This window comes from Phyllostomus hastatus, unplaced genomic scaffold, assembly GCF_019186645.2.
Source record: "Phyllostomus hastatus isolate PE091 unplaced genomic scaffold, TTU_PhHast_1.1 phas_contig_150, whole genome shotgun sequence".
Taxonomy (NCBI): domain Eukaryota; kingdom Metazoa; phylum Chordata; class Mammalia; order Chiroptera; family Phyllostomidae; genus Phyllostomus; species Phyllostomus hastatus.
In genome coordinates this window covers 29,882,912-29,904,783 of record NW_025333611.1, presented here as the reverse complement: position 1 = coordinate 29,904,783, position 21,872 = coordinate 29,882,912, and the positions used below count along the sequence as shown (strand labels likewise).

The 21,872-nt window shown below is 44.4% G+C and overlaps 1 protein-coding gene across 5 annotated transcripts in view; it reads right to left on the bottom strand.

Moving 5' to 3' along the window:
* KLHL3 (kelch like family member 3) overlaps positions 1–21,872 on the bottom strand; it is a 114,559-nt gene that overhangs the window by 36,933 nt on the left and 55,754 nt on the right. For all 5 annotated transcript variants that reach the window (XM_045826381.1, XM_045826400.1, XM_045826418.1 and 2 more), the window contains 2 exons: positions 14,253–14,362; positions 268–384 (listed from right to left, as the gene is read on the bottom strand). In XM_045826381.1, coding sequence (XP_045682337.1) covers positions 268–384; positions 14,253–14,362 — 227 coding nt within the window. The remainder of the gene's footprint in view (positions 1–267; positions 385–14,252; positions 14,363–21,872) is intronic.

Genomic DNA, 21,872 nt, shown 5'->3' with positions numbered 1-21,872 from the left:
ATGGAAGAAGAAATTGAGACTTTAAGAGATTAAATAAAAACATCTAGCTAGTAAAGTAGAGCATGGACTGAAACCTAAGTGTCTTATTCTCAAACCAATGTTTTCAGGCCTTACACTACCTCACCTCCCACTTGGCCCAACAGATGCCCGCACCCACACAGAAGGCCCAGAAAGCTCCTCCTCCACTCTGTACAACCAGGGTTGCCCACGGCCGCACTGGAGGCCTGGGCAAGCAGGGAAGGGCTCAGCTCTTCACACAGGACTTACCTGGACGAGGTAATCCCTAGGTAGAAGAGGGAGACGGACATGTTCCATCAGCTTTGCCATATGCTCTAAACGGGTTTCTTTCTCATAATTGATCCACGAAATCACAGCTTCAAATACCTATGAAGAAAACCAACATAGATAACTTTACCAAGAGACAACAGCTTTCAAACAGCTTTCAAATGAATTCCTCAACCCAAGAAAAGGGGAAAAAAAAGTTAAAGTCATCCAAAACGTGTTTAACTTAAAGGTCAGTATTTAAAATAAAACAAAAATATAAAGTCTTTGCTTACTAGCTGATGTGAGTGATCACACACATATGTTATGATAAACCTGCCATCCCAAATGCAGAATCATCAAGGTTCATTGCAAAATAAAAATCAGTTCCAGAAACAAGGAAAATGGGGACAGACTCATAGATGGAGAGCCGGATGACAGCTAGCGTGTGGCGGGGATTGAGCACAAAGGAAAAAGGACTCACGGACATGGACAACAGTGTGGTGATTGTTGGGAGGCGGGTATAAGAGGGCTAAATGGTGATGGAAAAAATACAATAAAGGTTAAATCAATAAAAAATAAAAATAAAATTTAAACCTATACAAAAAATCAGTTCCAGTAGTTATTTCAGAGTAGACATGCAGAGCAGCAACTCCGAAGCAGTTTGATAAAGACCACTCAGGAGGACCAGAAGCCCTGGGGGCAACGTCACCATTCCGCTCACGCACAGCCCCTCTCCTCTTTAACTCCCATGCTCTGCTAACGCAGAATAAAAACAGAACACCCTCTGCCGAAAGTTGGTGGTCATGGTGACTATGGCACTGAATGACAGAGGGTTTCTGGCACAGAATGGCAAAAATTTCCCCTTGGGTTTAACCTCTCCCTGTGAGGAGAGGTTTCATTTCTACACAAATCAAAACTGGGCTTGGAACCAAAAAGGAGAATCTATGGTTTGGGTGTTTGCCTTACTCAAGGATAAGTCCAAATGCAAACTCTGCACCACCATGCACACAGAGACAGATAAAATTCAATGTGGGTAAGGCTGGGGGGAAACCAGCACTGTTTGTGGAAACTTGATTAACGTGGCTTTTTAAGGGGAGGGGAAAATCTGACAATATCAATCAAAAATTTAAATGTGCATACTCTGGCCAAAAAATAATGCTTCAAAAGCTCTAGCCTACAAAAATATTCACAAAAGTGGTACGAGAATGTGTTCCAAGATGCTTGCTGCACATTTTTTAACAAGATAAAGGAAACAACTCAAAGTCCACTAGTGGAGAAATATTAAAGTAGTTCCATACCATGGGACATTTTCAGCTCTTAAAGAGAATAAAACAAAACAGCATGTGCCAGAAAGCAGGAAAGTGCTCAAAGGTTAAGGAGAGGTGACAGATGGACACAGAGCCTAATAGATGGGGTTCTCATTGTCCACATTTGGGGCAATTTAAACATCAAAGACACAGCGAAGAAACCAGATCAGCACTGCTGGGGCAGGCAGGCGGTGGGGGCGACGACCGGGAAGGGGCTGAAGGAAACGGTGTGCTACAGTTTGAAGGGCGGCGGTTATGGGCATGTGCACTTGTCAAGGCTACTCAAACTGCACCCTTAATACCTGTACCTTTCTCAGTGTGCAGACCATACTTCAACTTCTAAATATTCTTAGTTAAAAGAAAACAACAATAATGGATGAATAAAAAAAAAATTGAAGAGTCCATAAGAATACTAAAAAAATAAAAATTAAAAAGTGAGAAGGGCTCTTCTTCACAGAAAAACGCTCGCTAATGAAAGTAGAGGGAAGGACAGAATTAGAAAAACATCATTTTGCAATCACCAGTGTAATATCTGATTCAGCAAAGATCATCCATGGATACTGAAACAATTGGGTGAGAAGTTGTTGGGGAACAACGTACAGCCCCTGCTCTCAGAGTATCACCTCCACGGTTATTTATTAACTACATGGGGGGAGGCCCTCAAATGGGGAGATCTGACAGACATCACCCTTAACAAGAGGTCGACGTTACCCCTGCCCATAGTAGGACACACAAATTATATCCCTGATTGTGATTTAACGGGAAGAACACGGTATCCCCTATCTAGTATTCTTCCTAAAATGTTTGACCTGAAACTCGGAGCCAGGGCACAATCAAACAACTCCATATTTGGACCATTCTACGGGACAGCTGGCCTGGATGCTTCAGAACCATTGACAGTATGAAGGGGGGCAGGGACAGTTCTGGACTGAGGGGATTTAGAGACAGGAGAGCTAAATGTAGTACATGATCCTTGACTGGATCATAGCTTTAAAAGAAACAGTCACAAAGGACTTTTTCGAGACTATTAGGAATTTTGAATACCCATTATATTAGATAATATTACAGTATCAATGTTAAATTTCTTTAGTATGGTAACAGTTTTACAACTAGAAAAGGGAACTTCCTTGTTCTTAGGAGGTGCGTGGTAAAATATGTAGGGGCGAAGAGTCATGATGTCTGCAATTTATTGTCAAATGCTAGAGCAAAACAGAAGATTTAATATGTGGAGAAAGAAAAAGAAAGCAAATGAAACAAAATGTTAACAACTGGTGAATTTAGGTAAAGAACATATGCATGTTCACTCTTTCAAACTTCACCACAGGCTTGAAATTTTCCAAGATAAAAAGTGGAGGGAAGAAGAAATGAAATTCTAAGGGAAGAGGAAAAATACTACAACAAAAGTTACAATGTGGCATAAAGTTGAAATGAAAATTCTATTTCCCCAGTAGGGAGGGCTCTCTCTAATTTTTCTTAACCTGACCATATTTTTGTGTATATTGATATGTTAATGATGCTTTGCCTTTAAAATGCTTGGACCTATTTCCCAAATACATACTTAAGTCAGGCTGGGCACACTTGAGTTGATCAAGGAACCCATCGGAAAGGAAAGGGAGGCAAGAGAATAGAATGGAACAGAGGGAGCAGGATGCATGTACAGTTTGCTCCCAGGTCTGAATAAAATAGCCTACATATGCACAAACACATGCAGATATACACCACGGAAATCCTTGTCTAGTTCATTTTTTTTAATTATTAACTCCCATAGAGCAATATCCCCTCACCCCCACAGCATTATGTTATGAATAATTGTGTTTCTTCAACTAGCCCTTAAGATCTTTGAGGACGGGGACCTTGTCTTATTTGCTGGCACATAATACACACACAAATATTTTGTTAATGAATGAAGGGACAAATGAGCTCAAATGTAAGGAGGAGGTAGAACCTGCCCAGGCTGGAGCAGAGGGCAGGACTGGGGAGGTGGGGACTAGAATCTCAGTGGAGAGGGCAGAGTCAGGCCACAGAGCAAAGGATGCTGGAGAAACCTAGCATTGCTGTGTTAGGTGGTAGGCAGCCACGTACCACTCTGCCTTGTGTCGGGGTTATCCTCACTTCCTTCTACTCCCCTTTACTAGACTGTGAGCTTTTGCAGGATAAGAAGTGTATGTTCCCTGTCTCTGCACCTCCTGCCACCCAGCACCCTGCCAGGCACAGAGCAGATGGCTGAAAGCTTTGCTAAAGAGTAAACTGTACCCCTAGCTGGATAGCTGTGCCAGTTAGAGCATTGTCCCAATACACCAAGGTTGTGGGTTCAATCCCTGGTCAGGGCACATACCAAGAATCAAACAATGAATAAATAAGTGAAACAAGAAACTGATCTCTTCCTCTCTCTCTCTCTCTCTCTCTCTCCCTCCCCCCCCACCCCATCTCTCTCTCTTCCTCCCCTCTCAAATCAATAAATAAATTTATAAAAAATTTTTTGAAGAATGTACTATAAGTCCTCGAGTAGGTGACATTTAATGATCACACCCTTCCCCGTCAACTAGTTTAGTCTTTGTTATAAAAGCTGAAAAGCAAGCTGAGTCTAACGAAGTCGATATTTAACCTTATCTTTATTTTTGGCTTGACTTGTTGAACTGGTTCCGCTTAGCTGCACTGTTTACCTACTCAGCCATGAAAGCTACAGCACTAGGCAACACCGATGACCTTCTCAGCAGCCAGAGAAGGCCACGAATTTTTTTCATTTTGACTTCATGCACGAAAAATAAAATGCCAACTAGCATTAGCCTTCAGTTAGGCCTAAAATCATTCCCAACTGCTCCTCCTATCAAGGCACTGGCCAAGGCAAGGGGGCAACAAGTAACAGCAGCTGAAACTCACCAAGTGCCACACCCTGCACCCCATTCTTCAGGGACACCGTGTTCCTGGAGTCTCCTGAGAGCCCAATGAGCAGATGTTCCTGCCCCTTGTTAAGTGACTCGACCAAATCCAGAGTCAGAAAGCAGCAAGGCTAAGGTCCACGTGTACCCAAGTCCAGGGCTCATGCTCTTACCCACTATTCTCGGCTGCCTCTCCAACGTCTATGGTAGTGGTTGGCAGACTAAAGCCAAAAGGCCACATTTAGCCTGCCACTTGTTTTGTAAACAAAACTTCATTGAAACACAGGCACACTAAGTCATATACTGTTTGTGGCTGCTTTCGCACTATTAACAGTAGAGTTGAATTGAGACTCTATGGTCCACAAAGCCTAAAATATTTACTCTCTGGCTCTGTATAAGAGAAGTATGTCAACCCCTGGTCTATAAAGTCCAAGCAGAAGCCCTTGCCAGGTAGCTCAGTTGGTTAGAGCATTCTCCTGATACATTAAGGTTGCAGGTTCGATCCCAGCTCAGGGCACTTACAAGGCATATGAGAATCAACCAATGAATGCATAAAATAAGTGAAAAATTGATTCTTTCTCTCTCCCTCCCTCCTTCCCTCTATCTCTCTTAAATCAATTTCTGAAAAATCTAAGCAGAGACACCTTGGTTTCGGTCACGGAACAGGGTGATGATGTCTACTCACTGGGAACACTTTCCAGGGGCCCTATGATGAAATAATCAGCTGCCACAAGGTGCTTAGGGCTTCATTTCTAAACAAAGAAACAGCATCATTTCCTCACTGCTTCATATTCAAAACCAGTTTACTAAGTGCTACAAGAGACAGAGAAGACCGGATTTTATCATCCGCTGCCCGCTCTACCTCCACTGTACGCACAAGCCTTGGCCGGAAAGCAGCAGACGAACCCGTCCTCCACCCCATGCCTCCAGTCATACAGGCAGCCAGGCCACACGATGCCTGCACCCTGCAAGCAAAGTGGGGAGCCCTGGGGCACTTAGCCCTGCTTTCAAAATGCATTCCGAGAGTCAAGAAGGGGGACTCAAGTTAAAATAGACAGGGGAGTGACTGAGCAAAGTCCAGTTGAGGGTGATTCTCAGCAAAACACAGGAAGGGGAAGAAGCTAATTTTGACATCAGGGAAAAAACTAGGTTCCTACACATGGACTAATCTGTTACTCAAGATTTGAGGACTAACTTTATCATTAATGGTTACAGTGTTAGGCATTTTACATGCATGATCTTATTTAATCTGCCAAAAACTCAGTGATGTAGGTATCATTGTTCACATTTTATAGATAAGGAAATAGCCTCAGAGAGGTTAGTAACTTGTCCAAGGTCACACACTGCCAGGCGGTAATGAATCTGGGATATGAACTCACCTCTAATTCCAAAAACCCGAGTTCTAACCATAAACAATATTACATCTCAAGCACAATTTGTTGAAAAACCTCGGCAGACTGTTGAGTTGGGAAACTACATTCCTAAACCCATAATCCTAATCACACCCTCCACGCCCTTCCAGGACATCCCCACTAGGTAGCCTTTTCTTTCCCAGGAATTGAGCCATTAGCATTGGCCAAATCCACTGCCCTAGTTTTAAATCAAGAAGACAGCACTTTTGGACACAAGAATGATTCTGTCAGATTTCTGTTGTTATTTCTTACATCAAAGCTTAATGAGAGTTTCATTAACTACACTCCACCTCCCTGTCACACACAACACTGGGGACAGCTGGGAGCAGTGATGTGCTGGGGCTGGAGCTCTTCCTGTGTGCTCTCTCCAACCCAGCGTTTAGTAACAACACCCTGGTCCTCTGCTATCAGCCTTGGTGGAAATATTTACAACACAGAAATTAGCAACTGAATCAGCAAACGAACTGGGGCTTTTAGAATTTTTTCTGGAGAGGCAGTTGTTAAGTATTTCCCAGCACAGCACTGGTTAGGAGATTTCCTGGTCTGAAGACTCTAGAAAACCTACCCAGTTGCTCTTATCTTTCTGACAGTTATCATCATCTAAAAGGTCTAAAAGGACACTTAAAAGGTCTTTCTCGTGGTTGCTTCGTTTCAGACTCACAGGGGCCCTTGTGAAGCAGCCAGAGGCCCCTGCCAAGGGGAAGAGTGAGGCAGAGAGTAAGAAAGGGGTCTGCCCGCATCACCCAGCTGACTGGCTCCATGGCAGCAATCAGAGCCACTGGCTTCCAATCGACGCTTTTTCAGCGCCCAGCATGTTTCCCCCACAGCGCATTCCCCAGTTTCAAGCTATACTGTTTATTTGTGTGCATATTTGACAAAATCTGTCTCCCCCATGTGATTATAAGTTCCACGAAGGCGGGGATCTTGTGTTCATCTGTTTACCAATGTTTCTCCTGTGACTAACATACTATCTGCCACGTAGAAAGTGCTCAAATATTTGTTGAGAGAATGAACAAGTTAACCAAACGAGGAAGGACTGGGTGTGTGGTTCTCTTCCTCCAACAGCACATGGCCAAATACCTGATTTCACATAAACAACAAAAAATGATGACAAAACATAGACAGTGATGTTGCCTTGCCTGGAAATTGTTCTTCAGCTTTGCACTACTGCCTACAGCCAGTAAGAAGGCTTTCACTACGGTTCTGCCAAGGGTGAGGAAAAGGGCTGAGGCACAATGGTTTGAGAGAGAAATGCCTGTGTCGGTGGCACCAAGCCTACAAATGATGGGAGCATGACACAGGGACGGAGAATGCCCTCCGGTCTCCATGACAGACCGTGCTGGCTTGGAAGGAAACTTCCCCGGAGCTCCAAACCCATGAAAACCCATTAAAAAAAAAAAAAAAGATTTGAGCCACACTCAAAAGCAAAAGAGAAACGCCCGAGTGCTTTAAATAAAAAGGAATTCAAGTCTGGGAACTGAGTGGAAGCTGAGGCCAGGATGGCTCACAGGCCCCTGCAATTCAGATACAGGTTCAGAACTAGCATCCTGCCAGGCTCCTTGTGGACGGGGTTGCCTAAAACTGGGACTGGATGAACTCCATCCACCACCCATCTGCTATGGGAAGGGGTAAGGAAGCTTGCCATCTCCTAGGGCCTGAGAAGTAAAAAACTTCATCTTCACGAAATCAAAATCCCAGGCTCACGCCACATACAGATGTGGGGCTTGAACTGACATTATCCAGTGGTAAAGGAGGTACTCAAGACAAAAAATAATTTTAAAAAACTGTTTCTAAACCAGTAAACCTGCCCCATAGGGGCACTTCCACAGCCCAGCACAACCCAGGTTCCCACGGTTATTACACCCTCTGAAGATGGCCCCACAATCAAAAATTATAGATCAGTAATAAAACCAGTCAAAAGAAAAATCATCCGTGGCTGGCGTAGCTCAGTGGATTGAGCGCAGGCTGCGAACCAAATTATCACAGGTTTGATTCCCAGTCAGGGCACATGCCTGGGTTGCAGGCCACAGCCCCCAGCAACCGCACATTGATGTTTCTCTCTCTCTTTCTCCCTCCCTTCCCTCTCTAAAAATAAAAATAAATAAAATCTTTAAAAAAAAAGAAAGAAAAATCAACAGATACAATAAATCATAGAATATTTGAGCAACCAAAAAAAAGTGGCCTCAAGACTACTCTCTATAATGTGTTCCTGGGAATTCTAGGGGCGGGAGACATTCTGTCGTAAAGGAGTCCTCAGAGGACAGGAGCCTGGGGAACACATCATACACATACATACAGACCCCCAAATCCTCTTTAGCGATTACAAAGCTCATTAACATATAAAAGCTCTGACAAGTCCTGCAGTTTCTTAACCTGGTTTCTTTGTTTAACCACTGTCTCCTAAATGTATCTGACTTGAGGACTTTATTTTTTTTAACCTAAACACATAGCAACACCTCACAGCAAGGCAGTTTCATAGCACAGTTGGGTAACACTGACCTAGAGAAGAAAGTCCTCACTCCTAACTGTCCCTACAGACCCCACTTCATTCTCAGCCTCACCTCCCAACACCCCCTCGCTCAAAGACCCTTGATTCTCATCACTCAGTCTACTTCCCCCAAGTAAAACCTAAACTTCCTACAATTCCTTCAACCTGAACAGCTTTCCCAAATCCTACTCTCATTCTCCAAGGTTTAGCTCAAATATTCCCTTTTTTATAAGTCCTTCCCACACAACAACCTGGAGTAAAATACTCCAGGGTACTTTCCTGGAACTTTCATTACAGGCAACTACTTCTCTCAGCCACATACATATATGGATGCCTGTCTTGGGCCTGTCTGCCCACCAGACTCTTAATGACTAAGTGCCACTCACCTCTGTCCCCCCACTGGGGTAGGAGTGCATTAATGAAGAGCTGGGGCCTGGGAGGCAGACACAGCCAGCTCCAATCCATGGAGCTGTCTATTGTTAACATGCCTTAGCTTTCCTCCTCTGCAAAAGGGAGACAATAACCTCTGCCTCGTGAGCTATAGTAAGAATCAGAAATTATCTATGAAACAGTATACTGGGCAAAAGAAGTCAGCACAAAAACATACATATACCAGTATTTCATTTATATTAAAAAGCTCAAAAACTGGCAAAACTAACTACAAGAAGTCAAAATAGTTGCTGTGCTTCTTGGGGTGGGGGTAGTGACTAGAAGGGAGTTCTGGGGTTCTAGTTCTTGATCTAGATGCTTGTCATGTGAGTGCTTCACTTTGTAAAAAGCTGAGCTGTGCACTTTTTATTTTTATATAATGTGTGAAATGTACCTGAAGAACTGTGGGTGGTCAAGTTAGATTTTTGGTCATAGTGTTGTAGTATTACATTGTTAGGTGCTCATTGAATTACATTCTGCAAAGGAGAACAGCAAAAAGAGTAATGCTGAAGCAGGGACCCCCGCCACATCACTGTCTGCAGGCTAAGAAGTTGGCACCCCTAACACTGACCTCAGAGAAAGGCAGGGCTGCCAATCTCTCAGCCTAGGCCTAAGATGTGCCCCCCTAGTCACGGGATACCACCTAGGCAGCAAGCGTTCAAGCCCAGCCAACTAGCCAAGGAGCTGAAGCCTGCATCTCCTGCCTACCACTGGGTACAGAGGCTAGGAATTCAGACGGGAGGGAATGCAACATAAACAATCCTGGGAGACAGGACCCAATCCCGCCCAGGAGATAAAATATCAGAATTTGGTCCCTGATTACACTTTCAGGAGATAAGGGCGAGGTGTGGTGGTGCAGAGAGAAACTGACCTACACTTGACACTAATCTAACTTTTTAAGAAACTTAAACAATTTCTTCCCAACCTGTGTTTCAAATGTGGGCCATTTCCCCATTAGTACTCACTCTGAAAACCTCAATAGTGCTTTATAAGAAGGCATAGAACCCTTAAGGAGTGAAAACATATTTACCAGCGAAGAAAGCAAAGATTCGGAAAAATCCAGTTACCAGCACTTCAGTAGCAGAACTGCACTAGAACTCGGAGGTTATCTCCTTAGACTGCATTTGTCCCAGCAGGTCGCTTACCCTCCCCTGGGCCACTGCGGCTGCTCCTGATGAGAGTCTTAAGGGGAATACGGGGAAACAGGTGATCTGTTCACGGCCTTAGCTCTGACCCGGCGCCCGCACCTCACCCCATGCAGAAGAATCAGGTGACTGGGAGCTGCTTTCTTCTCTGTCCCCCACCCCCCACCCCCAGTCTTGGAATGGGGTGGCAAGGAAGGTCCCACCCAAAGAACTAGTGATTTTGTGACTCCTACCAGATCCTTTAGTCCTCTCTCAAATAATAAGAATTTTAAAACAAAAACTACATGAAGGGAAAACAGGAGAAAAAAGGGCAAAGATCCATGCCCTCCTCTGACCTCTAGTTCCTACATTTTTCCTTACTCTCTGGGAAAATGTTAAAATTATTCCCATAACCTCAGTTGGCTCAGGGCAGAGTCCAGCCCTAATCTGTCTCTTCAATCCCTCAGAGAACATCTGCTCAGCGTCTCCAGCGGGTCTGTGTCAGGCACCATGAGTGACACGAAGATGGCTAAGGTACCCTCACAGCCCTCAAGGAGTGTGAGCAGAGGAGAGGAGATAAGGCATGGGAGACAGCAAGTAATAGAAGGGAGAGCAGTATCCGAGCGATGGGAACAGCCCAAACAGGGCTGAGGGTGCTGGGTACACTGGAGACCAAAAGGCCACGACCGCTGCCCCTGCTAGGCACCAAGCCTCAGGTCACATAGCCACCCAGATCAGTATGGGCTCTGCAAAGAGCTTTCCCTTGAGAAAGGCCCCAGTCAACAGTTAGCAGTCGTAGCAGTAACAATCACGTCTTACAGTAATAGCACTTCCTATGTGCTAAGCATTTTTCATGTATTATCTCAACCTCAGAACAACTCTGTAAGATACCTACTATATTCTCATTACTCCCCTTTTACAGATGAGAAAACTGAGATTTAAAGAGGCTTTCATCCATTCATCAACAAATATTTTTTGTGTATACGACATGAACCCATACCATTCTAGTGACCTTAAGACAGATGAAATCCATGACTATATTCAGTGCATACATCCTGGTTGGGAGATAAATAACTTGCCCAAGGCCACCCAGCTTGTAAAAGCAGTGGAGCCAGGATTCACACTCAGGCACTCTGACTGCAGAACCTATACTTGCACACTCCCAAAAAGCAAACCGCCTGGGCCCAGCCCTGGTCATTTCTAACCATCATTAACACTAAAATACCACATTTCCTCTATTTTAAGATGCATAGTTTTTTCATATTTTAGTATCTGAAATCTGGCTGCATTTTATAATATATGTTAAAGAAACCTACTTGCTAGGCAAAGACATAAGGCATAATATGACTGATATTGCTGTCCACATGTGGATTTAGCTGACTATGGGCTATTTGGTTACTGACTCAGCTGGGTCTTTGTAAATATTAATATAAAATGCAGTTGAATTTTAGCTTAAATTAAGATCCCTGGTATTACTTCAAATACACTCCAATAAATTCACTATAATGCAATATTGAAAGAAAAAGCTATTGTGCATGCTAGTGATTACCTATCATATGCGACATAGTTAAAGGGAGTAGAAATCACCAAATCTCCTAGAACAGATCACAGAATCTTCCAAGTCTAAAACACTAGCATCCAAATGATGAACATCTAATTGTCAAAGGCTTCCAGACATTTAACTTACAGCAACATGTATTCAATTAAGGGGAAATAAAACTATGAGTTTTGCCAAAGGGAAAATGTAGGCCAAATCCTACTATACTTTGATAAGCCTCAAAATTATACTGCCAACCTTGAAAGGTACCAAAAAGACAGAGATCATGAGTAGCTACTTTCTGAAAAGCAGCACCTATCTCTGAAGTTACACAGAACTTCTGAGAACCAACATGATACACAATTTCATTAATGTGAAAAATTCCTACATTCCAACTCTGATTACACAGAACAAGCAATTTATATGTAAGCAAATGAATAAATAAGAGCCACTATCAACAATTTTTAAGTGTATAGATTTAATGTCATGCTTCTTTGTTTCTAGAAATATAAAATTAATTCCATGGCTTATTTTACCACAGTCAATGGCAAAATTGATACCATTACCATTATCAGTAAGTGCCTCAAAATTACGGCAATCATAATGACAAATGCCATTTATTGAGCACTTGTCAAACATTATATTTGCTGTTTTATACCCATTATGTCTAATCCTCATGACACAATGGGCTGTATTCCATTTTACATGTAAGGAAACTAAGGTTCAAAGAGACCAATAATTTCTCAGTGATTTCTCAAGATGCTTACTGCAGCCAGTAAGCATCAAGCAGAGCATGGAACCAGGTCTGCCTGAGTCCAGAGTCCCAGTTGCCTTTCCCTGGCAGCAGCCCTGTCTCACCCCTGCCCTGGCACAGCAAGCATAGATAAGTCCTCCCCTGAATAAGCTTACTGTGACCTCAGAGCAGGATGTGCCAGCATGAACTCAAGGTAGCAGGGTCCCCCTCTCAATGCAATAGCTCCAAGGTGGTATAGATGCTACTGTTTTATTATCACTTTCATTTTTTTCAAACTACACGTGTGGACATGTTCAGGCAGGCCCAAACTGACCAACTGCTCCAACACTCACACAGCCAATCAACTGACTAGTTCGCTCCTTCAAACGATGCCAATTTGGTAGCACAATCCGGAGAAGACATTAAACAGGTTTGCAAGAAGAAAGAGAGTCTGCTCCACAGCCAAGAGCCTTTGTCCTGGCCAGAGGCGTTCTTTCCCCCTGGAGGTGCTGTTTCACACTATTTGATGGAACAGAGGCCTCCCTAAGCCTAAGGAAGAGTCTAGATTATTGTGCTAGTCACCTTCTAGAGATTTCTCTGAAGCCTCAGGGCAGCTCACAGTTCCAATGAACAACTGCTTTTCTTCTTGATCAAACTTCTGCAGGAGAACAGGCAGGGCCTTGTGAATTCCACCCCATTCTCTGGACATATGCCTTTGGACTTGGTCTTATCCCCAATGTAAAACTCTTTACGAGGGCTTTTCCTTGAATAGTCCCTCATGAAAGGACCTCAAGCTTTGATACTAAGAGTGGACTAGGACAATTCAAGAAACATATATTGAGCATCTATGCAGATACGGAGATGAATACAATGTGACCCTACCATCAAGGAACTCACACTTGACTGAAGGAGGAAAAAGCAGATCAGAACTGCAATAAAAAGCGGAGCAAGGTACTATCTTGGAACACAGAACAAAAGGGACTTAATTCCAGATGCAAGATCAAAAATAAACTCAGTTAACACTGACTGAATGCCTACTAGGTACCAGATATGATACCAGGCATTTTACAAATTTTATGCCATTTAATTCCTACAACCACCCTATGGAACACATTCTATTAGTATCTTCACTTTATAAATGAGGAAACAGATAGAGAAGCAAAGTGCCTTACCCAAGGTCACACAATGAATTTGTAAATACTAGAGATGAGATTTGGACACAGCTGGCTTATGTTATGTTCAGTTCAAAAGGCTGCATTTCCTGGAGTAAAGAAATTCTCCCTGGTAATAGCAGAATCTGAACTGGCTTGGAATTCAACCAGGTGGAGATGGATGGGGAGGATTCTCCAATCAGAGGGTCACTGAGAGGGAGGGCCTGGCAGAAGGAAGGATGAGCAGTCACAGGTCAGCGAGAGCAGCGGGCAGAAGTCGAGCTTCCAGCACAGAAGAAGTATATGGTCAATGAGTTAGGGGACTGGGTGTCAAGAGCCCTGGGTTCTAGCCCTTGCACTGACTGATTGTGTGACCTTCAGCAGTTCCTATCCCCTCTCTGGGCTTCAGTTTCATCATCAGTAAGAATTCCAAACCCCTATTAGAACAGATGTTCCCAAAAGGTCTGCTCTGGCATAACTGTTCAGTGACACTCACAAGAGGCCATGTGGGACAGTGACTAAGACCAGGTGACAGGGAGACCCCAGCTCTCAGTGACCAGATGAGTGACCGTGGATGCTAACTAACTCCTCTGAGTCTCACTGCTCCTCATCTGTAGTGTGGAGGCAGTGGCAACGCCTGCTGCACGGGGCCACGGTGAGGGGTGAGTGAGCTGAAGGACATGAAGCACTCGGCACAGTGCCTGGCAAACTGGAAACGTTCAGTAAGTGAAAGCAGCTCTGCCGCCGCCATCATCACCACCACATTTCTTCTTTACAGGGTCCAGAAAGTAAAGTTAGTGGTCAAGAATCAGAAGGCCTTTTTTTATTATTTACAGAGATAAAAAATAAGCTCTCAGCGAAGGTCTCACTACACCACAGGACTACCTCGCACACGAGGCTCCTCTTGCATCGAGGGGCCACGTCATACCTTCTCTTCTGAGGAAACAGTCAGCTTGTCACTGGATATCAAGCTGCACACCTGGTCCAGACTTAGGCTAAGAAATTCTTCCCCCAGCATCACCTCTGGAAAGTGCTGCTCTGTTTCAAAAAAAAAAAGAGAGAGAGAAAGAAAGAAAGCAGAAGTTCAGAAAACGAAGTTATAAAACACTCCTGCTCTTCCATGAACCAAGGCCATGACAATGGGCGGGATTCAGAGTGGAGTCCTGGGGGCTTTGGGGAGAGGCGGGAGGCAGGGGGTGAGACAGAGAAGCAGAGAGAAGGACAGCAGCAAAGGCATCCCCCTGTGTGATCCTTTGTCCTGAACATCGACACAGATGAAAATGGGGCAGAGAGATATGAGGTTATATTTTTCCCATGTTCCTTGAAATTAATAATGATGTTGCAGAAATGCCGCACTGGGACCTGCCTACTTAATTGAGCTCATTTCCCCTCAAGGCGCAAGCTGGCAGAGTTTCAGACAGTGCCCCCTGCAGCTCAGCCAAACAAAAGTGGGTCAGAATTGCTGTGTGGCTGGAAGTCTCTGAGGTTCTGGTAGAAAGTCAACATTAGAAGGCTGGCAGGAGTCATCCTTTCCTGTCCCAAATCAAGTCTTAACCAAAGTCAAGTGCACCTCTGCCTCTGGTTCACAAGGAAGCCCAACTAAGCATCTGTCCCAGTGTAGTGGCAACATAGTTGGCTCCCCCTCCACTGGGAAAAATCCACGACAGCCAGCCTGTGGAGGCCATTGAAGTGGAGGGAAATTGGGGAACAGCTAGCACAAGACAAACCCAACAGGCCTAAGATCCACGCAAGGGAAATGCTAAGGACAACTCCTACCCTGACCCTCGCCCAGGCCACCACCCTGTATCACAGAGGCAGTGAAATGTCAGCGATAGAGCATGCATTTCAGGAAGAAGAAACCTCGATTCAAATCCTGGCCTTGCCATTTGCGAATCGTTGCCTTGAGCCAATGGCATCATCCCCCTGAGCCTCACTATCCTCACCTGTGAAATGGGGATACAACCACTTGTCTTGCCTCCCTCCTGCTCTGGTGGGAAAGGGACTGTGGAAGTGTTTTGCAAACTATGGCAAGGTGAACAGGCCTAAGAGCTGACAATTTCTGGTGCAGCAGGTCCTGGAGACGACAGGATCCTCTGTCATTGGGCCCAGCGCTTGCTCCTTTTTCAGTTTTCTCACAACCTGAGCCATTGCCTTAAGGAACATCTGTGCCCCTTGCCCTCCAGGCCTGCCCCCTTCCTTCTTCGGTAGCCCCTTTCTGGCCGGTAGCTTCTGGAAGTCTACACCTCCCAGCTCCCACTCAGGGCTGCCCCGTCTCGGTCTGGCCAGCTCCTCAAGTGAGATTCCGAGACCCTCCACCCTTGGGAGGCTGCCAAAATGCCATCTCTGCTGTAGCTGCATAGTGAAAAGGAAAGTCAGAGCACGCTAAGCCCCTCTCTCACAATTGCCAGTCTCTTAAAAATCAAACGAAGAAGATTTAAATCGTTTCTTGCAAAAATCATTCTTAACTTCACATTGAAACAATTCAGACCCTAAGAATCTCCATATATCCTTCATCCAGAACCCCTAAATGTTAATGTTTTATTCTCAAAAATCAGGTTATAAACAACCCTTTCCATCCTTCACTGGACAAAAAGCACTCCCTACTTGCTCTGCCACCAGCCTACCGACATCCCTGAGCCCACGGTTAGAGCTTGTCCACCCTGAGGCTCGGGAATGTGTGCACATAACAAAACATTTAAAGCCAGATCCTTTATGACGGGAAACAACTGTCATAAAGTAAGAAGCTGGTCTTGCCTCTTTTAATGTCAACAGGAAAAAGCCTTAAGTTTAAAGCTTAGATTTTAGGTGAGACATGCAAAAGACCTTCCTGACTATGGGAATTTTTAAGACTAGATAATATCATTTTTAAAGCGTTCATTCCTAAAGACTTTAAAATAAAAGCAAGTGAACAATCTTCTTTGGGAATGATGCTTGGCCTGGAGGCTGGGAAAGTAACAAGGTTCTCCCAAATGCCCTTTCTGGTCCAAGAAGTCTTTGGACCAGAGTCCTACATTTGTTGGCAACACCCAAGAAATAGGGAGGAAAAGCTGTCAGCTCACCAACACAAAGTGCAGGACGTCCAGGCTCTGTGGACCAGCCACGGCTGAGCTCAGCAGGAGAGTCAGGTGAACCAGCACCGACATCCCTGCCGCCCAGGGCCACACCCAGCCTTCCTGCCTTTATCTTTGGTTGACCCAAAACCTGACATTTGGAGGAAGGGAGAGAACAGGAGATGAGAAAGTAAAATTCTGGGTTGTGAAAAATTCTTCCTCAGAGTTCATAAAACTGAAAGTAGATGGGTTGGATTTTGAAAAGGAAGAAAATGGAAGTGCAGTGACGCACACTCCAGGTGGCTTGAAATTCTCAAAGATAAATCAAAGCAAAAAGTACTCAGCCTCCCACGCCTTCCCATCGCTCACCCTCTGGGACACGGCAGCATTTGAATCTAGGTCCCTTCCTTCTGAAGGGGACTGCTGCTTCGCCCATCCAGCCCCTCCCACTGAAACCCCTACAGGAAGCAGCGTTTAGTGGGGTGCGGGCAACAAGGGAGTTAGTGAGCAGCAGTCTCCTCACTCAGAGCTGGCAACGGAGAAACCTGGGAATTCGCAGGGCATGAGCACGAAGAGACAAAGAAAGGGAGCAAAGAAGAAAACTTCCCTTCCTCCCTTCAGTCTGAAGAGACAGGGCTAAGCCCCCAGAGTCGGGGGACTAGAGTCCTCTTTCTGTTTGCAACACTCAAGAAACAAGAAGACGACGGGCGCGGGGGAGGGGGGGGGCGTGCAGGAAAAGAATGCGGGGACCAACTCCATTTCCTGGGAAGCCGGGGGTTCTCCAGAAGACCTGGTACTTAAGTCAGCCCTCTGCCCAGCTGCTTCCCTGAAAGAGCCCACTCTCTTCCCAGAAGATACACCTCCCTAAGAAAGCCTCTCCCTTTAACACTTGTCGGCTGATTGGTTGGTTGGTTAGTTGGTTTGGGGATTTTCCATTGCTTGGCTTTGTTGTTAATGTATGATGGGAGAATGTAGTGAAGAGCTGCGCCTGCGTCAGCTCTTCTGGGTTCATTCTAGCTCCACCTCTTACAGGCACTTTGTTCCCGGTCTTGTCTTCATCATCCACAAAATGGGACCACACTACCGACCTAAGTTGCAAGGTTGTCCTGAGGTTTGAAGACAATAATATTAGCCCATTCAAAGATCTTTAAGAAACTCATTAGAAATGAAGGGTAAATATCATCAGTCCACGTTCCTGCTTCACAGCGCCCAGTTCTGTGGGCGGCACTGCTCTCTGACAAAGAAGCTTGTCCACCGCGTCAGGGACATCCTGTGGGGCTGCAGTTCCTGTGGATGAGCCTGCAGACTCCAAAGGCCTTAGAAACGCACTTTAATTCCATTGAGTTCAGAAAACTTCCTAGGGATATAAGTTATTTAATCTCTTAAGGCTGCAGTTTTCTCATCTATTAAATGGAGTTAATAATAGTAACTGTCTCATATCGGTGTATGGGCATTGAATGAGCAAATAACATAACTCACATTTACTGAGACTGCTGCAAGTGCTTAATAACTGTTAGCATATGATATAGCAAATGCAGTTTCTTCAAAATTTAAAAAAAAAAAGCAGAGCTGATGCCTACAAGCACCTTATAAGAAGGGTAAGACAAGGCACCAATAATTCCACCCCAGAGTCCACAGAGCCATGAATGGGAGAGGCACTCCAAATGCAAAATAACAACATGGAAGCAGAAAATTCAGAGCATGTCTAGAGAACAGCAATGGTTCGGTCTAGCTGGGCTCTAGCTAGAGCCTAGCCAACGTCTTTATTCATCTAACAAATGTTAATTAAGCCCCTACTAAGTTTGGGGAATGGTGCCAGGCTCCAGGAGATGCAGCAGAGAGGCAGGCAAGACCTTGAGGCCTGGGTGGTGTGTGCTGGGGGGGCTTAGTATCTTCTAACCATCAGCCACTCCCTTGAAAAAGAACTCTCCAAATAACACACTCTTAACTTGTCCTTTTGCTTCTTTCTCCTTAAAGAGAAGTGGAAACTGAGGGGTGGGGGGGGGGAATCAATTAAGAGTTCTAGTTAAGAGTCCCAATTAACCAGCCTTTACTATAAGTAACAAACACCATTTAAGTTCCAAGTTTTAATTAATGAAACACAATGTGTCTGTTCTTGTCCACTTGGAGGAGAAATTATGGAGAAGCAGAGGGGCACCAGGTAACTTCCAGTTCTTTCCTTACCAGACAACACAACTATCTTTCCAATGTTGAAAAGATGACAAAACTTGGATGGTACACTCCCATGAAAGGATTGCTCTAGGGGCAAAGCTGGGTCTTTTCAAGGAAGCAGGCCTGGAAAAAGTTGAGGGCTTTTCCTGTTAGTAGCTAACATTGCGCTATGCATTTTACATGTATTATGTCATTTCTCCCAAAAGCCCTGGGGATGTGAATATCATGATCGCTATTTTACAGACGGAGAAATGGAAGCTCAAACAGTTATTTAGTCGTGTGCTTATGATCGCAGAGCAGTAAGTGGCTGAGCCAGGTTTTGAAGCCAAGGCTGCCTGAGTACAATAACAAGCATTCTGATGGGCATCTTGGTCCCCATGACAGTAGCAACTCATTCTAGACCAGCCATTGCGGGGAAATTCAATACAGACATCAGAGCACTCTAAGAATCCCTCTTAGAGATGCTTTGAGAGACAAAAAGAATGAATCTAATGACTTTTCTTTAAAAAAAATTACAATAGTGATGCTCTAAAAACATCTTGATGTTAGTCCTAGGTTCAAATCTCAGCCATAACCCTGAATTGAGATATTTCCTTAATCTCCCAGTCTATGAGCTTAGATGAAGTGATATTGTTCTATATGTTCTCAAAACCCCCAAAACAAGGAATAAAACTTACCATAGTCCTCATCAACCTATTTTATCATCTGAGGTCTTTCTCTCACACTGGGACTGTAAGCCCCAGGGGGCAGGCTCTGTCCTGTTTGAACCTGAACCCTCAGTGTCCAGCACTTCTGCCAATATTAAGCTCTAAGATTTTTACTGTGCTTCATTCCATTCTTCAGGACTGCTTAGGGCTCAGGCAACCTCCTAACTTAATCCCAAGTCTATTTCCTCCTCCTAATGGGATGAAATAAACCTAAGCTTTTGCTCAGGTTCATCTAAACTACAAATCCAGAACAGAACAAATGGAACTGAAAATCCATCTAAGACTTCTTTGACCTGCAGAAATGAAATGAACCCCATAATTCCAGAGTCAGTGGCCCCAGGGAACAGGTATGAGGGCTCTGAATTAAACCATTGGTTATACACTTCAGGGAAGATTGGCTGACACAGGTGAATACACAAGTAGAATCAAAACATTTTAGCAAAGTAAAAAATAAAACAGAATTGCCTTAAATCTCTCTCCTGCCCCCTAATGCCCTGTTTTTGCATGGCAGAGGTAAGCTTTCTTGAACCAATATTTGGTTTTCAGGGTCCACAGCTTTCCTGCTCTGAGGAGAAGCCTCAGCTCCCACAGGGAGGTAACAGAGACCTACCCTGACCTCCTCCCACAGGAATCGTGACCACCAGCCCTCAGACTCTACATATTGCTACCCCACCCTCCCCAGGAATAGTGAGATATGCTCTCTCTTCCATGTTCACTTAATTCCGGAAATACATTTGTGGCCCCACCTCCTTTCTCTCTAACGTGCACACATCCACGTGGAGAAAGCGCCAAGGGCTGTATCAAAACTGTCTAGCTATCAGTGTCGCTGATTCAACACCAGAGTTCCCTGTAGCCCAGAGAATGGGAGGAATAAAGGAAGCTTCCTAAAACCCCAACAACAAAACTGACCTGCATCTGCTCTACTGCTTCATTTGCCATCTTCAAGTTAGAAGCAGAACACCAGGGGGAGGCAGGAGTGCTGCGACCACCATAGAGAGAGGCTGTGTTGGCCTGGGCAGACATGAAAATAAGCAGTGGGCTCGGGAAGGGCTCTGGTCTCGGGCAGCCTCATCGTGGATCTTGACATTGCCACTTACAAACTCGGTGATCTTGGGCAAGTTACCAAACATTTCTGGAGTTTCCATTTCTCCATCTATCAATCGGGAAAATAATAACTGCCTCTCACAGTCATGTGGCCAAAAGGAAGTGATGCCGATGAAAGGTGCAGCACCAGTCCTGGAACCTAGCCAGTGCTCAGAAACGGCAGAAACTCCTACCATGACCATCATCATCATCATCACTATTGTACGATGCCACGTTGAAGGCAGCAGTTTCACAAGACAACCCTCATTGAATCAGAGGTTTGTGTTTTTAAAATGATTTGTCAAAGTCTTTTGCTGCCCTTAGTTTAATGACTTCATTCCATGATCTAAAATGACTCAATCAATCAAAAAAGGCCATTTCTCTCCATAAACACGTTAAATCCGATGGCTTTTCCATCCCATGGCTGGAGGGTTTCTGCTCAGCTTTGGCAGACTGATGTAAACAACATGTCCAAAGAATTTTAATTGCCATTTTGTTAATGGGGTCTCATTAACATCCTTCCCAACCAGCTCTGCTGATGGCCCAGTGCATGACCGTCCAATTACCAAAAAACAAAGTCTCCATAAACCTGCCATAGCCTCTGAGGTTAAAGATTAAGCTGTCCCTAGAAACAATAATGAGGTATAAGAAATAGGCTGTACAAAACACCAGGGTCCCTTTCCCGGCTACTAGCTTCCCAGGAGGACTCTGATACCATCAGCCGGGGACAAGGGTCTAAGTTGTCAGCCTCTAAATATGGGATCCACCTTCCTCCATTCCAATATAACATATCATGGCAAAAGCCTGGGGGCATAACCTTAAGGGAAACTGGACCCAGAGGAAGCAGGAGGGACTGCCACAGCAAGGAAAGACAGGGCTACTTTAAACAGGAAACCAAACAGGTGAGCTGAGAGGAGAGAGGTGGTGCTCCAGCCTCTCGGAGTCTCTCTAGCTCTCGGTGCCTTCACCAGGGAACTGAAGACTTATCAGAAGGCAAGAGCTGATTTTTAAAATAGCTATATTTTTTTCAGAAAACAACTTGACAATATCTACCAATAATTTTTTTAATGCATGCTCTCTTTGAGCTACTTTACGCTACTAAATGGTATCCTACAGGTACAATCTTACGTTACTTACATACTAACAAGTGTACTTTAGAATATTATGTAGAAAGATTCTCCCTCAACATTTTCTATAAAAGGAAAAACAGAGAACAATAATGCCCATTAATCAAGGGCTGGGGTTAAACAAATGATAGTTCATCTATATGATACAACAGATAAAAAGAATAATATATAGGCATACACAGGGTCTGGAAAGAACTCAAGAAAAAGTTCAGTGATTACAGAATGTTTCTATTTGGCTAAGTTAAAGAACATTATATACATTATGAAGGATATACTAGTTAGTCCCCCTGCTCCCCTCAGAGAGAGAGCCTAAGAGAAGATTGACTTGGCATTTATACCTTTATGTACTGTTTGAATTTTTGCATCATGGGTTTAAGTTGAATATGTTCTCTAAAGTTTTAAAAGAACA